This window comes from Mustela erminea, chromosome 7 (assembly GCF_009829155.1).
Source record: "Mustela erminea isolate mMusErm1 chromosome 7, mMusErm1.Pri, whole genome shotgun sequence".
Taxonomy (NCBI): domain Eukaryota; kingdom Metazoa; phylum Chordata; class Mammalia; order Carnivora; family Mustelidae; genus Mustela; species Mustela erminea.
Genome location: NC_045620.1, coordinates 22,023,311 through 22,038,040, shown reverse-complemented (window position 1 = coordinate 22,038,040; position 14,730 = coordinate 22,023,311). Strand labels below are relative to the sequence as shown.

Sequence of the window (14,730 nt, the reverse complement as noted above, 5' to 3'; positions counted from 1 at the left end):
TTACTAAAGAAAAATCCACCTTAGCTTGACCATAGCTAGGCCTCCAGGATCCTTTAAGTCTTCTTCACCATATGAAAATCCTTTTGGAATCTTCCTTTGTTCTCCACCCCTCCCAAAGTAAAAGCATATAAGCAATAGCTCCTCATAATCCCAATACAGTTCTTTGTGCCTGGGCCCTGTCCCCGCTAATAAAACCACCTTTTGGCACCAAAAAGTTCTCAAGAATTCTTTCTCCACCGTTCACTCTTGGACCCCACATCAAATCACATTAGCAAATACTAGACTGTTATTAGTTCTTAAAAACTTATTATCCTTTTATTTAAACCTTTGTAAGTATCACTATTTATTCTTCAAGGAAGTTCCTAAATATTGAATTACCGGATCTCATGGCTGAGTATCAGTAAAGATTCTTGATACCTATGACAAGCTGGATACTGGTATTTTGGAGACTACATCCACTGGTGTATTAGAATAAACATTTATGGCAATTTAAAAATATTTAGGGGGCGCCTGGGTGGTTCAGTGGGTTAAGCCGCTGCCTTCGGCTCAGGTCATGATCTCAGGGTCCTGGGATCGAGTCCCGCATCGGGCTCTCTGCTCAGCAGGGAGCCTGCTTCCTCCTCTCTCTCTGCCTGCCTCTCTGCCTACTTGTGTTCTCTGTCAAATAAATAAATAAAATCTTTAAAAAAAAAAAAAATAAAAATAAAAATATTTAGAAATAGGTATTTGTTTAAAGATGAGACTATTACATTAGGCATCTTTTAGCACGTAATGAAAGTCTAGGTTATTTTTTCTCTGAAAAAACTTTAAAACATCACTGCTTTAATCTCAACCATGTAGTTTCAGATTAAAATAACACACAACTGGGGCGCCTGGGTGGCTCAGTGGGTTAATGCCTCTGCCTTCAGCTCAGGTCATGATCTCAGGGTCCTGGGATCGAGCCCCGCATCGGGTTCTCTGCTCAGTGGGGAGCCTGCTTCCTCCTCTCTCTCTGCCTGCCTCTCTGCCTACTTGGATCTCAGTCTGTCAAATAAATAAATAAAATCTTTAAAAAAAAAAACAAAAAAACACACAACTAACATTTGTATGTTAGTAGAGAAAAATGTTTCAAAAGTCCTTTTCCAATCTAAAAACAGTGAATGACTTTTCTAGCACAGATCAGTTAAACGCAAAAAGTATATAATACTATGCTTTTACCATTATTCCCTCTTTTCACTCTGGTTGTTGCTGGGATTATCTATATTTGTAAAATATAGGAGGGAGCAAAAGGCAAACTGAAGGCAAACCACAACCTAACACTCTCCCCTCAATCCTGTCAGAGGTGGGATATATGTGGTATTCCTCAAGGAACTCATGGCTGCCTTCCTGTTAATGTTTTGCTAGAAACTAAAAACCACCTTATCTTGACAATAGGCCAGCCTCCAGGATCCTGTAACTCTTCTTTTCATGCAAAACTCACTTTAGAGACCTAGGTTATCTCTACCCTTCCCAGCGCCCAAATTTAAAAATATATAATCAATAGTTCCTCATAATCCCAGTGTAGTTCTTTCTGCCCATGGGTCCTGACCCTATGCTATATAATAAAAACACCTTATTGTACAGTAAACATCTCAAGAATTCTTTCTTGACCACTGGGCTCTATAATCTTGCATCAATTAGAATATACTCCTGTAGTTTCCTATCTCCTTGAACAGATTTTAGATTAATATTCTATCTAAATAGTAAATTCTATGTAGATAGCAAGTATCTTCATCTTTCAGATAGCAAACATCTCAATCCTACCCATCTTTCCGCGCAGTAGCAAAAACAAGCTATTTGGATTTCAGTGAAGAGAGTGATTAATTCAATCGTTTCACTCATTAAAAGTGAAAATGTAGGGCACCTGGCTGGAACTCAGCTGGTTACACCTCTGCCTTCAGCTCAGGTCATGATCCCAGGGTCCTGGGATTAAGCCCTGTCACTAGGCTCCCTGCTCAGCCAGGAGCCTGCTTCTCCTCTCCTTCTGCCTGTTGCTCCCCCTGCCTATACTTTCCCTGTCAAATAAATAATTAAAATCTTAAAAAAAAAAAAAGTGAAAATGCAAAACACAGATTGGGAGAAGATATTTACATGTACTCAGCAAAGGATTAATATGCAAAACATGGGGGTGCCTCAGTGGCTCAGCAGATTGGGCCTCTGCCTTTGGCTTGGGTCATGATCTCAGGGTCCTGGGATGGAGCCCCACATTGGGCTCTCTGCTCGGCGGGGAGCCTGCATCCCCGCCTCTCTCTGCCTGCCTCTCTGCCTACTTGTGATTTCTCTCTGTCAGATAAATAAATAAATAAATCTTTTTTTTTTTTTTTAATGCAAAATATGGAAAGAACTCTTACAGATCAGTAAGAAAAAGACTAGCAATCGGATTAAGGAAAAAGAGCAAAGGCCATGAACAGTCACTTCCTTAGAGGATACTGAAATGGCCAGTAAGTTTCAGAAAAGGTACTCAAACATCATGGGCCCTTACGGAAATACAATTAAAACCCAGCATTATTTACCCATAAGCCTCATTTAAAACAAAAAAAGATGGTATAATTAAAAATTAGGGTTTTGTTTACCCCCTCCTTTTTTTTAAAAAGATTTTTATTTATTTATTTGAAAGAAAGAGAATGAGCAGGGGGTAAGGGCAGAGGGAGAAGGAGAAGCAGACTCCCCAGGGAGCAGGGAGCCTGATGAAGGGCTTGATCCCAGGACCCTGGGATACCCATGACCCGAGCCAAGGGCAGATGCCCAACTGACTGAGCCACCCAGGCACACTCTCCTGCCTGTTTTCTGTTGTTGTTGTTTTTATTTAACAGATAGAGATCACAAGTTGGCAGAGAGGCAGGTAGAGAGAGAGATAGAGGAGGAAGCAGGCTCCCTGCCGAGCAGAGAGCCCGATGTGGGGCTCCATCCCAGGTCCCTGGGATTGTGACCCGAGCCCAAGGCAGAGGCTTTAACCCACTGAGCCACCCAGGCACCCCTGTTGTTGTTGTTTTTTTTAAGTAGGCTCCATGCTGGGCTACTGAGATGGGCAATGCAGTGCTTCCAAGACCAAGACCTAAGCTGAGATCAAGAGTTGGATGCTCAGCCAACTAAGCCACCCAGGTGCCCCCAAAAGTTGTTTTTTAATAACTAAAGCTATTTTGGTGAATATAGTGTGTGTGTGTGTGTGTGTGTGTGTGTGTGTGTGTGTGTACAAACAAAAAAATATTACAAATAAAACTGCTCCTGTTTTATAAAAATTAAAATGACTACCAAATGTTAGTGAGGATGTGGAACAACTGAAACTTTCATACACTGCTGGTAGGCTAGCTGGCCAAATACTTGGGAACATTGTAGCTACCGAAGCAAGACAGACAACTGCACCTATGACCCAGAAATTCCACTTCTAGGTACAGAGCCAAAGGAAACAAATATGTAGGTCTACTGAGAGACATGTAAAAGAATGTGCACAGGAACTTTATTCATAATAACCAAATAACAAACAACTCATCCTGTCTATTCACATCACAGACTACTAAAGAAGAATTAAAAACATATGTAGGGGCACCTGGGCAGCTCAGTTAGTTGAGCATCTGACTCTTAATTTCAGCTCAAGTCATGATCTTACGGTTGTGAGATCAAGCCCCGCATTGGGCTCTGTGCTGGGTGTGGAGTCTGCTTAAGATTCTTACCACCCCCAGCTTCTTTTGTCCCTCTCCATCTCTCTCCCCCTAAGTAAATAAATAAATAAACAATAAAATAAAATGAACTACCACTACACCTAACAAGAAGGGGGATCACTGACAACACTGAAAACAGCCAGACACAAATGAATATATATTCTATCATTCTAATTATATAAAGAATAGAGAAAACCTAACTATGGTGATAGACATCAGAATAGCAGCTGTATCTAGGAAAAAGAGGACGTATTAACTAAAGAAAAGGCACAAGGGAATCCTCGGAGGTGGAAATAGTCTACATATTGACTGAGTGGCAATTACATATGTCATTACGTTCATCAAGCTGTATACTTATAGGTTTTTGCCTTTAACTGGATATACTTCAATGAAAAAATAAAAATAAAAGTGAGACATTTTGAGAAGGGACCAAGATGAGCCAATGAATACCATTTGGTGCTTACTTTGGAAGCTGCCCAGTCAATCCAGCCTTTAGCACAAGGGTCAACGTTAATGAGCACAAGGCCTTCCACGAGCTCCGGATGATTGAGCTGAAACAGGAGACAAAGCCAATGTGTCAAAGTTCCACTCCCAGCATTCTTTTAAAAAATTGGAACACGGTTAATCATTTCTTATGCATTATGCCATAATGCCTTAGATTTGAAAGTAAGACTTCAGCAAGGTGGTAGGAAGAGTATTTGGAAAAATTGCTCTTAAAGACTGACTTAGCAACTGGAAAACCAGTTCCCTAAAGTACGGTCGAATGATCTTGCCTTGCAAGGATCTGTAAGGAGACAGGATATTTATTTCTGCAGCAGAGGAAGGCACTTGGCATCTCTGCAGTTGATTAGCTCATGGCGGGTCTCCTCTGCTGGGAAAGTACCCGTGGAACTACTTGGCATAAGGAGCTGCTGAGGCTTAGACAAATGAATTTCACACTCATATGCCCTTGTCCCCAAAAGAAGCTTCTAGTTTTTTTTTTTTTTTTTTTTTTTTTAGAAACCACATGAATGGGTGATACCACCCTGCCACACTCAAGAGGCATTTGAAAAATTTCATAATTTCTATTTCTTAAATAGAAATCAATACAAACATTTCTGTGTACACTCAAAACTCTCTAGTTTATTCTCCTGGCCTCTGGTTACACTGATTATACTCACTATAGAAAATCTGATAAACAGAAATTATAAAAATTAGGAAATAAAACCTCCTAATACTTAACCACACAACATCAATCCCTATTAATATTTTGGTAGTCCTTTCCTATGCCTATGACAAACGATGTGGATCTATATTCTAACTTTTTAATTAACATTATAGTGTATGTGAACCATACCACCACGAGCTCTTACAAAAGTTTAATGGTGCACAAAATTCCGTAAGTTCTCTCAAAGAATTTACCGATGTACTGCTCGTTTGTGATTTTTCAGGTACTATAAGTACAAAACAGAGTTTTATATACAAACCTATATCTGCTATTCACAGAATTTACAGAAAAACTTACATAAGACCTACAGAAGTACCTGGTAACTAACACAGAAGTAGAACTGTGACCTAGGCAGTGTCTCAAGGCTATCGAGACTAATCCTCTATGTACTTACTGCAAATCTGCTGAGGATGTAAGCTCCAGCTCCGACTCCAATCCCGATGATGCTTTTCAGACTATGAAAGGGGATATAAGTAACACCAATAAGGTTAACTTATTTGAAGGTGACAAATGGAAAAAATACAACTGGGTTCAACTTGCTCTGATGCTTAATGGATTCTGGAACTTGGTCACATTTCTCTAATTTTGAGCCTCAGTTCCCCAACTATAAAAGGATACAACTACCTACTTCTAAGTTGATTTTATGGATTAAATGAAATAGGACTAAAACCTGGGAGTCTAACAGTTTCCTTTCCTATCACCTCCATGTCCAACCCAATAGCAAGTCCTATAAAGTCTACCTCCAAAATATTTCCTTCCTATCTCTATCTACTTCACTGCATTCCCCTGAGGGCATCCAGTACTCCAGCAATCATTACCTCTTGCCTGACTGCTGTAATAGTTTAAAGGTCTCCCTGCTTTTCTTTTTTACTCCTCTCCAACCCATTCTCTCCATAGCTAGAGTAATCTTTTTTAAGAATGTAAACAGCTTGGGATGCCTGGGTGGTATAGTCAGTTAAGTGTCTAACTTGGTTCCTGCCCAGGTAGTGATCTCAGTGTCTTGGGATGGAGTCCTACTTCTGGCTCCATGCTCAGCGAGGGAGTTAGCTTGTAGATTCTCTTTCCCTTTTCCTCTCCCTGAGCCCCTCCCCTACCTCTAAAATAAACGGGTCTTTAAAAATATTAAAAATAAATTTAAAAAGTAAACAGCTTTATTGAAATGCAACTTTTATACTTAGAGTGATCATTTTAAAAGTACCAAATTGAAAAAAAAAGTAAATTTAATGCGTTCTTATCCAATCCATTTTTAATTAAATTCTATACCTGAAACTAAAATAAATAAATAATAAAAGACAAAACTGCTATCAGTCCCCTGCTTAAAACCTTCTATATCTATATCTATAGCTTTTGAATAAAATCCCAAATTCTTACCTGAACTGTGATACACTGTGTAATCTGGCCCTTGCCTGTTTCTCAAATTTCACTCCATGCCTTTCTCCTACTTGCTTATTTGGTTTAGAAAATATTATTCCTCCTGTCTGGAATCATCTTGCCCTGGCTCTCTGTTTTGGTCTCAGCCTAGATGACAACTTCTTAGAGATGCACTGCCCAGCTAGCCTTATCTCTGTGAACCTGACCCTTCTCTAACATCACCCTCACTGACTTCTCTTATAGCACTTTATTTGTGATTGTATGTTGGCTTATTTGTTGTTAATTATTCTTCCCACTAAGATGTAAGAAGGACACTGTCCATTAGGACAGTGACTATTCCATTTGCTCAGCATCATAGCCCCAAGATCAGATACATGGTATAAAGTCAAAAGTTGTGTGAAAGAACTGAAAAATAAACCTACCTTAAGTGGGTAAGAACAGGAGGCAGCATTTCAGCCAGCTCATCCATTGTGGGGTACTGGTACCTGAAATTCAGAAGGATACCTCCTGACTTAGAAGGCACCCATATTTCCCAATCACAAGAACAGCTAAAAGACTATAGGATTCTTAGATAAAAGCATTCTCTTGGGGCGCCCGGGTGGCTCAGTCGTTAAATGTCTGCCTTCAGCTCAGGCCATGATCCCAAGGTCCTGGGATCAAGCCCCACATTGGGCTCCCTGCTCAGTGGGAAGCCTGCTTCTCCCTCTCCCACTCCCCCTGCTTGTATTCTCTCTCTGTGTCAAATAATTAAATAAAATCTTTTAAAAATATAAATAAATAAAAGCTCTCTCTCTCTCTCTTTTTTTTTTTTTCAAAGACTTTACTCATTCATTGGACAGACAGAGATCACAAGCAGGCAGAGAGGCAGGCAGAGAGAGAGGAGGAAGCAGGCTCCCCGCTGAGCAGAGAGCCCCATGCGGGGCTTGATCCCAGGACCCTGGGACCATGACCCGAGCTGAAGGCAGAGGCTTCGACCCACTGAGCCACCCAGGCGCCCCTCTCTCTCTCTTTTTTAAAAAAGATTTTATTTATTTATTTGACAAAGAAAGAAATCACAAGCAGGCAGAGAGGCAGGCAGAGAGAGAGGGGGAAGCAGGCTCCCCACTGAGCAAAGAGCCCGATGCAGAGCTCGATCCCAGGACCCTGAGGTCATGACCTGAGCTAAAGGCAGAGGCTTAACCCACTGAGCCACCCAGGCGCCCCTCTCTCTCTCTTTTTTAAAAAAGATTTTATTTATTTATTTGACAAAGAAAGAAATCACAAGCAGGCAGAGAGGCAGGCAGAGAGAGAGGGGGAAGCAGGCTCCCCACTGAGCAAAGAGCCCGATGCAGAGCTCGATCCCAGGACCCTGAGGTCATGACCTGAGCTAAAGGCAGAGGCTTAACCCACTGAGCCACCCAGGCACCCCAAAGCATTCTCTTTTACCAAAGGCTGAAAGGAGATAATGTGTGGACATGATTGTGACATGCTGTGCAACTCTCTATGACTTCCATGCTAAGAAGGAGAAGAACCCATGTGTCTCCATATTCTAAAGAGAAGTTTCTGGGACCAGAGGAAGCCACTTGAAAAAAGCAGGTAATACGGCTCTTTCCCATGGTATTTCCAAATCCCTAACAATCACTTTAACCAGGATTGAGGCTCAGTAAACTTCCAGCAATAAAAGTCAACTGAAGAAGTGGCTCTTGGTCTGCAGCTTATATCCAGGCTGCTAAAGGCAAAAACAAAGTCTTACTGGGCCCAACCACCTAGTCACAGATTCTGGACTCCTCATCGTGAATGCTGATTTGCTTTACTCAGGCATAAGATAACACAGTTACTTTATTGCTTCTGAATCTGGTATATGATATGAACCCCTGTATTCTAAGATGGTCAGACAAACCCAGGAATTGATTCAGACTTAGAACCCAAGAAAAGAAGGGAGCACCCACAGAGATTACAGAAGCAGAGATGGAAAGAGATCTTAAGACAACTTCCTACATATGAGGCAGGATTTACTCTGTATCTGACAGAGAAGTCAGCCTGCCTCTGCTTGAAACACTTTTTAAGCAGTGAAGTGCTCTTGAACCATTTGTGCACAAAACAGAAAAAAGGAACTGAATCTAAATGTTGTTTGATATATGCTAGTCACTGGCCAATTTGTATTTGAGAGACAGTATAGCCTGGATTAGTCAATAACATAGCTTCTGGAGCCAGACTGCCTAAGTTAAAATTCCAGCTCTGCTACTTATTTGTTATATAATCTTGGCCAAGTTAATTAATATCTCTGGGCCTCAGTTTCCTCACTTGTAAAATAGGAATAATAGTAAATCTGTCCCATAGGTCTGAGGGTTAAATGACTTAATAAATGTGAAGCGTTGAAAGCAGTGTAAGGAATGCCACTCAAGTCTCATGTAAGGGTTAGTTAGCTCTTATTCATCCTCAATGGTCTGTTTGACAAGTCACTGGCAGAGGCAGCTCTGGAGAGGAACCAAGGAAAAGGGGAAAAATCAGCATTCCACAGCCTGTGTTTTCACTCCTCCTCCCAAGGTCTTCTCAATAATTACAATGTCCAGAGAAGAGTGAGGGAGACTGAGTCCGCCATCCAAAGCAGGTTTAGGATGAGGCCAAGAGCGCCAGGTCTTCTCAAAATGCATCTCTAGCCGATAGGGCAGCTTCTCCGAAAAAATGGATAAAAAATATTCAAATTCCTGTCACCAGACCGGGAGCTAAGGTTGAGGAGGAGTTCCCAGGAAACTCAGAGGGATTGGAGTTTGGGCCTCGGAAGTTGGAAGTTTCAGGGAGAGACAGAGAAATGACAGATTTTAAAAACATGATGAAGCGGACAGATAAAAGACAGCAAGAAGTGGGTGTCTCAGACACTTAAGGCTTGCAATGACAGGGAGACAGAGTCCCATCAATGGAGAACGATTCCTGGATATAGGAAAACATGCAGTTTTCCTCAACAGACTGTACATAACAGTTCTCAGAGCAAGGAGAGAAACAGGGAGGATGGTTGGTTGATTAGTATAACCCCTAGGCTATGCTAAAATCAAAGCTACTTCTCCCATTGGCGCTCAGTCAATTGCGCTTCCGAATGCATGCCTTCCGGAAGATCTTGCCTGTGGCCTTACCCTGTTGGGAAAGAGGGTGCACCTTCCTGCTGGCCTGGGGCATCCACGTGACAGACAGCGAAGTGCTGGGTGATCTCTTGCATATCTTCAAAGTTAAAGAATGCATTGAAACAGGATTTATCTGCAAGAGTAAAAATACACATAAGTCACATGTTCTCTGTCTCTCCCTGATTTTCAACAGACTGTACATAAAAGTCCTCTCCATTTCTCTCCAGTTTTCCTTGACTCAATTAATTCCATAACATCGCCTCTTTCACTCCTTTTCCCCCCTTTTACTCCCTTTTCATCACTGTTCTACTAAAAGGAGGTGTCTGAACAATATGATTTAAGCAGCCCTAAAGGCTTAACACCAGACATCTCAGTGATCTGAAAAAAACAGTGAATTCTCAATTCTACACGATGTCTACAAAATAAAAACCAATTCTGGTATTGCACAAAATAATCTTGCATCCATATGTTATCATTTCTCATGCACCTTATTCCTCCATCTGACACAGAGACACTGACTATATTCCAAGAACCTGGCTAGAACCCTGCATTGCTTAGATTCACCCAGTGGAACACTGTCTCTTGGCAAACTTGCTGGGGTGTAGAAAGGGGCTGCTGCTTCAAATTCTATCCTATTAGCATAACTGTTTAAATCTTCTCATGCAAAAGAGGTTACAAAAGCTTCAGCACTAGACTGCGGCCTCAAATGTAGGCCACCTTGGAAAGCTAGAGAAGCATGGGACAAAACACAAGTACAGGCTCTGAGCATGTGGCTAGGGCCAAAATCTTATAAGACCATCTAGAAAAGTCCACTTAAAATCACTGATGACAGGCCATAGAAGAATACTTTTATTAATTCATCGAAGAGCTCACAACAAAGTTAAGTTCAAACCTTGGATTTTCTTACTTGAAATATGAAAAAAACCAAAGTAGTATAGATTTAAACAAAATAAACAACTGATTTCAGTTCTACCTTTTTTTTTTTTAAGAGACACACTTTATTTTTTTATTTTTAAAGTAATCTCTGTGCCTAACGTGGGGCTCACACTCACGACTCCAAGATCAAGAACTGCAAGTTTTGCCAATGAGCCAACCAGGCGCCCCTCAGTTCTACTGTCTTAACCGGTTCATCCTTTAGCAGTTAAGACACAAAGATGAGATATAATTCCAGTATCCCCCAAACACATTCTTCTGACCAGTTCCTAGACAACTTAATTCTGCCATTAACATGTGTAGCAATGAAGAGGGGAAGGATAAGACAGAAAAGAAAAAACCTGTGCTGTTAGAATACTGGGATTTCTTCTTTTTAAAAATAAATACACAAAGATCAAGTATTAAAATAAAAGGGGAAGGTATAAAATCAAATACATACGATTGAGGCCAATGTCATGGTATGTCAGAATAACTGGTCTGTTTCCCTTTGGTAGGCCTCTGATGGTGACATGGACCACACCATGAGTTGTTTCTATGTCATGTTCCTGTAACAAGAGAACGTATGGTCTCAGCAAAAGCAGAATGAACTTCTCAGGTGGCCAAAGTTCCACGATACCTATTTACTGCTATTTCTCACTTGCTGGGGTGGGACACATCACTGGACTTAAGCCATACCAGAGAGATGTTATAGTACACAGAATATCCCCACTTTCTAATTCCTTTGAGATAAATACTCAAACGAGGGAAAAAATATACTGTCTCAACCATAAATTTCATATCTTAAGTGAGGGCAGTCAGAGATCTGTTAAGAATACGCTTACAAGGGGCTATGAAAATTAGAACAGCAGGCTGGGTAAGAGGCCAGTAAGACTTGGGGGGAAGAAAAGTTAAGGAAGCAGAAGATAAGGAGCTGCTAGGTTTCAGAGCCTCCAAACTGATATTCAGCAACTGATAAACTCAGTAGACATCTGTGAATGCCTCTGCCTAACATCTTTTCCCCTCTGGCAGGTGCTGTCCTTTATTATCCACATATTACAGTAGTGGATCTTGGCTGCCATGTTTGTAGAAGTAACCTTATGGTCATGTCTTTCTGGAGACAGGCAGGTATCTGGTCCATGCTGGGTATGCATCCTTCCCTGAGAATTTGTAATTGGGATTAAGATTTTATCCTTGGCCTGGTTTTCTCTTGAAAAGAGAAGCAAACTTGGGATATTTTATTTATTTTATTTTTAAGTAGGCTCCACACTGATGTGGAGGGGGCTTGAACTCACAACCCTGAGATCAAGACCTGAGTTGAGATCAAGAGTTGGATGCTTAACCAACTGAGCCACCCAGGCATCCTACTTGGGAGTTTTTAGTAGATATTTCCATTGCTCTAATTCTCGGTTCTAGCTGTCTGTGCTCCTAATTTCTGAGACATTCCTGGTTTGTGTCTGGTTTAAGCTATCTTGGGTGGGCTTGTTCCCTGCACCCCCAAAGAATCCTAATCAAGGCAATGAGTAGTTTAACATGTAGTCAGAACAGAACTCAGGAACTAAATAAAGCTGGAACAAGATGCAACTGGAGCTACCAGGACCAGCAATAAGAGTAACTTGGTAGGAAAAAAGGGAACTATAAAAAAGTCACTGAGATTTATTCTAGTCCTCTTTGATGTCTGTATTTCTCAAAAGTAAAAAATTACCATGTCTAGCCTAGTGATCTTCTGCTGATGAAGTCCTCACCTATCTCAGAGAGTCTGATAGTAGTTCGAGTAAGATTAATTCTTTCAATAAGAATCCCAACAAAGGCAAAGGGCTTCCAACTTAATTTCTTACCTAATCTAATTATGAACCTCATCAGAACTTTGGTCTCTTCTCTGATGTGTGGCATAAAATAATCATAGGCTAATTCAGTATCAGCATATTTCAAATCATAGGCCCCAGGCTGGAGCAGATAATCTCTATCAAATCAAACTATGAATGGCTATTTCTATGATTCTCTATTTCTGCTACCTTCTATTCCAGCCTGTTCAGAAGGCTTGGAAAGGGGATATAAGAAATGAAGGAAAGAATCAGATACTTCGAACTGGCTATGAAAGAAAGTATAGGGTTTGGATGGGAGGAATATAAAGGAAAAAATTCCAGTTACTGTACAAGCATTTCTCTTATAGTAACAGAAGACTTACCATAAGAGACTTACCAAGGAAGGCCCCCCCCCCCACCTCTTCCACTAGCAGGTTCCTTCACTAAACAACTAGTTATTGAATCCCTACTACCAGACCCTGGATTGAGGTCTGGGGATAAAACAGTGAACAGGAGAGTTGTGATCCCTGTTCTCCCAGAGATTACGTTCTAAACAGGATGGCAGGTCATAAACACACAAATCAACCAACCCATAATAATAGCATGTGGTAAGTGCTAGGAAAGAAATAGGAAACTGTGATAGAAAATAGAGAAAAAAGACATTAACTCTGTTAGTAATCAGGAAAGTGCGAATTAAATTTAATGAGATGCCATTTCACATGTCAGAATGGCAAAACTTTTAAGTCAGATAACACCAAGTGTTGACTGAGATACAGAGAAATAAGAACTCTCATACACTGCTGGCAGGCATGGAAACTGGAGCAACTACGCTGGAGAACAATTCTGCAATGTCTAGTAAAGTTAAGAGGTGTCTACCCCATATTCTCAAACATGGTCATACACACAAAAAGATATAGATAAAGGCGTACATCGCAGCCGTATTTATAATGTCAATAAAGTTGGAAATAACCTAAGTATCAATAGGAAAACTGAGAAATTATGATATATTCGTATAATGAAATACAAATTAAAATGAATGAACTGGAACTACAAGCATTAATAGACAGAAAATCTTGAAAACATAATGCTAAGTAGAAAAGGAGAAGGGTATGTATATACCACTTAATGCAAATTTTTTAAAAAGCAACACTATACAGATTACAAGTTTACATACATATATTTCAAGTATAAAAACTTGGAGAAGGAATGTACCCGAACTTTGAGATTTTGTTTCCTTTTGGGAGGTGACAGATTCAGAAAGGGAACTCGGGGAGGCTTTGATCCCTCTCATATTCTACTACCGTCTCTCCTCCCATGTTTTACTTCTTGAGAGAGAAAAGGAGAAACTGGCTTCTGCCAGATGGGTGACATTACAAGAGAACCCAAGTTGAAGAAAATGCCCAACAATCTGTCAGCTTGCCGGAGCCTTCATTCTATCATATACAAATATTCAGTAGAGTTTTACTAAAATACTCCAGCTTGGCCTTAGCTGTGGTACTGAGGATGGAGGGGAAAATACAGATAACGCTTGGCCCTCAGGCTAGCAGGACCTCCCAAGGCCAGGTAATTGATGAAGAGAGCATGTAGGGGAGTTCAGTGGGGCGGGGGATAGTAAGCTGTCAGGGAAGTTCAGGAGAAGGATGATGAAAAGGGTGATATAACAAATGGGATAAAACACACACACACACACAGTATAAGCAGATGAGGGAACAAGGCAAAGTAACTACTCTTGTCATCACCTCATAATCTGGAGAAATTCATGGTTAAAACTGGATCCGTATAAGATTTCAACCTTTTAGGGAGATCTTAGTCCCTACCTCCCCATTAGAAACCCTCAAATTGTATGACCAAAGTATTCATGGACCACTCCTGGGCCCTATTGGTCAATCTGGTTGCCCTATTTGGATCAACGCTTGTCAGTGTCTCATATAGTTTCTCTTCATTTTCAAAGTATGTGTATGTAAATGTTCTTAGTAGAATAAAAAATATGAAATAGGAGACACTCACCTCCACGTGGACTCGCAAATATATCCTTTGTGACTCTGTGTTTGAATAGCTGGAAGAACTCTCCATCTACAGACGAGTATGCAGAGACCCTGGCTCTGGTCAGGCAGTTGCAGGGGTGATGCTGCTGCCACCTTTCTGCTTTAGTCAATGATCATCTGTTTCACAGGCTGTTTTTCTAATTACCTCACCCTTCACCCCAGCATTCTAGAGAATGTGACTACACAATGAGAGTCTGTGTTCAAGGGGCAAAGCCCAAGTAGTGTCCAACAGGCTCTGGTCACAGATCTTTCCCAGCACTCTGATTATTTACCATCTCCAAAGCTACGTACTTCTTGAACATGATCTCTTTATTCCCCAGGCTATAAAATGACCTGAAATCATGTTGGTCCCCTCTTCATCCTGGACTGCCTCTCCCTCTTAATCAAAAATGTAACTTTTGGGGTGCCTGGGTGGCTCAGTGGGTTAAAGCCTCTGTCTTTGGCTCAGGTCATGATCCCAGGGTCCCGGGATCGAGCCCCGAATCAGGCTCTCTGCTCAGCAGGGAGCCTGCTTCCCCCCTCCTCTTTCTGCCTGGCTCTCTGCCTACTTGTGGATCTCTGTCTGTCAAATAAATAAAATCTTTTTTAAAAAATGTAACTTTCAAACAAAATGCCTTT

The 14,730-nt window shown here is 41.0% G+C and overlaps 1 protein-coding gene across 5 annotated transcripts in view; it reads right to left on the bottom strand.

The window, feature by feature from the left end:
* Positions 1-14,730, bottom strand: part of NDRG3 (NDRG family member 3) — a 77,376-nt gene that overhangs the window by 23,326 nt on the left and 39,320 nt on the right. For 4 of the 5 annotated variants that reach the window (XM_032350761.1, XM_032350759.1, XM_032350763.1 and 1 more), the window contains 5 exons: positions 10,726-10,831; positions 9,366-9,486; positions 6,678-6,740; positions 5,279-5,339; positions 4,142-4,228 (listed from right to left, as the gene is read on the bottom strand). In XM_032350761.1, the coding sequence (XP_032206652.1) occupies positions 4,142-4,228; positions 5,279-5,339; positions 6,678-6,740; positions 9,366-9,486; positions 10,726-10,831 (438 nt within the window). Of the gene's footprint in view, positions 1-4,141; positions 4,229-5,278; positions 5,340-6,677; positions 6,741-9,365; positions 9,487-10,725; positions 10,832-14,074; positions 14,465-14,730 lie in introns of those variants that run through there. The other variant, XM_032350760.1, reaches the window with a different exon arrangement.